This window comes from Abramis brama, assembly GCF_963993115.1.
Source record: "Abramis brama genome assembly, chromosome: 14".
Taxonomy (NCBI): domain Eukaryota; kingdom Metazoa; phylum Chordata; class Actinopteri; order Cypriniformes; family Leuciscidae; genus Abramis; species Abramis brama.
This window is the reverse complement of record NC_139976.1, coordinates 820,217-822,716: the sequence shown is the minus strand read 5'-3', so window position 1 is coordinate 822,716 and position 2,500 is coordinate 820,217. Positions and strand designations below refer to the sequence as shown.

The 2,500-nt window shown below is 41.8% G+C and overlaps 1 protein-coding gene across 1 annotated transcript in view; it reads left to right on the top strand.

Annotated features, from left to right (window-relative positions):
- fh (fumarate hydratase) overlaps positions 1 to 1,958 on the top strand; it is a 10,627-nt gene extending 8,669 nt beyond the window's left edge. Inside the window, exon 10 of the mRNA XM_084135022.1 lies at positions 1,625 to 1,958. Within this exon, the coding sequence (XP_083991148.1) occupies positions 1,625 to 1,767 (143 nt within the window). The 3' untranslated portion in view covers positions 1,768 to 1,958. The remainder of the gene's footprint in view (positions 1 to 1,624) is intronic.
- Positions 1,959 to 2,500: the final 542 nt, after the last annotated feature.

Genomic DNA, 2,500 nt, shown 5'->3' with positions numbered 1-2,500 from the left:
GATCCAGACGCTTTTACTTCACTCTCACTGAGTTTAAAGCATCACAGATTCCCACAAACGCTGCTGTGATTCATCATCACACACAACAAAACCAACAAATGTATTATACATGGTTGTGTAATCTCCTTTAAATCACACAAACACAGGCATCTCCAATTTAGCGCATAAATAACTGCGAAAGTTCTGAATGTTCTATTGTATCATTCTTCAAGCATTATGGGAATGTTACTTTTGAATGATCTGTAAACGTTCTGAAACATTTCTGGAAAAAAACCTCCATGAATAATGTATAAATAATGTTTTCATACTCATGTTTTGAGAACATTATTAAAGACCAGATAACTTTGGACAAATGTTCTATTAACATTACTGGAAAAACATTTGGTCATAACTTGGAAATTTCCCAGTTAAAAACATCACATCCGGTGATGTCGACATGAATATTTTAAACCTGGAAGATGAAAAGTGCTCAAAAAAGCAGAAAAGCAGCAAATAAACCAGTTTTGTCCTGCAGTTACAGTGAACGGATGCTAAGATTGTCAGACACACAAACCTGTGTTCAAAGCTGTAGTTCAGTGGGCGGGGCCTGGAATCTGTCACTCAAAGCTGTCGTTCAATGGGCGGGGCCTGGAATCTGTCACTCAAAGCTGTCGTTCAGTGGGCGGGGCCTGGAATCTGTCACTCAAAGCTGTAGTTCAGTGGGTGGGGCCTGGAATCTGTCACTCAAAGCTGTAGTTCAGTGGGCGGGGCCTGGAATCTGTCACTCAAAGCTGTAGTTTAGTGGGCGGGGCCTATAATCTGTCATTAAAATCTGTAGTTTAGTGGGCGGGGCCTGGAATCTGTCACTCAAATGACATCCACATTTTAAATGTAACAATTTGTTTCGGAACGTTCAGAGAACATTCAAAAGTAACAGTCATTTCTGAATGTCAAAAAAATCAATTAAAAGCAACTTGACTTGTTGATTTTTCAGTTTGAGACAATTGTGGCTTTGTTCAATAAATTTATTACTGATTATATTTATAGTTTTTAAGTTTTCTCTGAAACAAATGTTTAAAAAAAAATGTTTTCCTAGTTTTGCAAACATTATGGGAACAGAACTATTGAAATTAGTGCAGTCAATCGATGAACTAACAATGAGCAATACATGTGTTCAGGGGCGTAGTTTGTGGGGGGGTTGGGGGGAGATAACCCCCCCAATATTTTAATCTATGCATTACAACCCCCCCAATATTTATACCATGATCACATGAAAAGGAGGCATACCCAAACTTCAACCCCCCCAATGTTCAAACCAAATCTACGCCCTTGCATGTGTTACAGTATTTATTAATCTTTCTTAATGTTAGTTAATAATAATCCAGTTGTTCATTGTGTGTTCATGTTAGTTCAGTGCATTAACTAATGTTCACAAATACAACCTTTGATTTAATAGCACTAGTAATTAAGCAAGATTAATAAATGCTGAAGTATTGTTCATTCTTAGTTCATCTTAACTAATAAACCTTATTGTAAAGTCTCACCTGAAAAATCATCGTCTAGTTGCTTTTAACTCTTAGACATTGATAAATGCCTGGAAGTATTGAAATATAAAGTGTGTGTGTGTGTGTGTGTGTGTCCTCAGGCTATGATAAAGCGGCCACTATAGCGAAGACTGCGCACAGGGACGGCTCGACTCTGAAGGCGACGGCGCTGAAGCTCGGGTTCCTGACGGAGGAGCAGTTCGACCTGTGGGTGCGTCCAGAAGACATGCTGGGACCCAAATAAAGCCGAAGCTCCTCAGACACTAACACACCGCGCTCCTCGCGTCTCTGCCGAGTGATCTTTGAGCTTCTCCGTTCGAGCGTTAGCTCAGCTCGTGAATCTGCTGTGATGGACCATAAGTGTGTGACATCAGATCTTCAGATTGTCATTGGTTGTTCGTATCAGTTCACAGTGCATTAAATACTGTTCTCAGATCCAACCGGCTGTTTCTCCCACTGGGAAATGTGTTTCTCTCTATTTCAAGTAACAAAAATATTTTTTTTCAAGCTTTTAGTTCACCATAATAACCCGGTTCATGTCACAAAGCAAAAGCGCTCTTGAAAATAGGCTTGATGGTCTTCATGTAACGTGTGTGTGTGTGATTTATGAGCAAGGGTTTGTGCAGATGATCCACACCGAGGGAAGGACACACACACACACACACGCACGCACACACACACACACAAGCGGATCTTCCTCAAGTCGAGTCTGGCATTTCACCTGCTCCGTGTTGATATTCAGAGCCTGTGTGAGATCATCAGTCCCACTGAGCCTCGGGTCACACACACACACACACACACACGGAGCAGAGGAAGAGGAGAGCGGCGGGGGGCTGAGAGACATATGGCCACCACAGGAGGAGATGAGTGTGTGTGTGTGTGGATGTGTGTGTCTGTATGTGTGAGAGTGTGTGGGTTTACCTGGAGACGCAGGTGTGTGTGTGTGCATGTGTGTGTGTGTATGTGCGAGTGTGTGA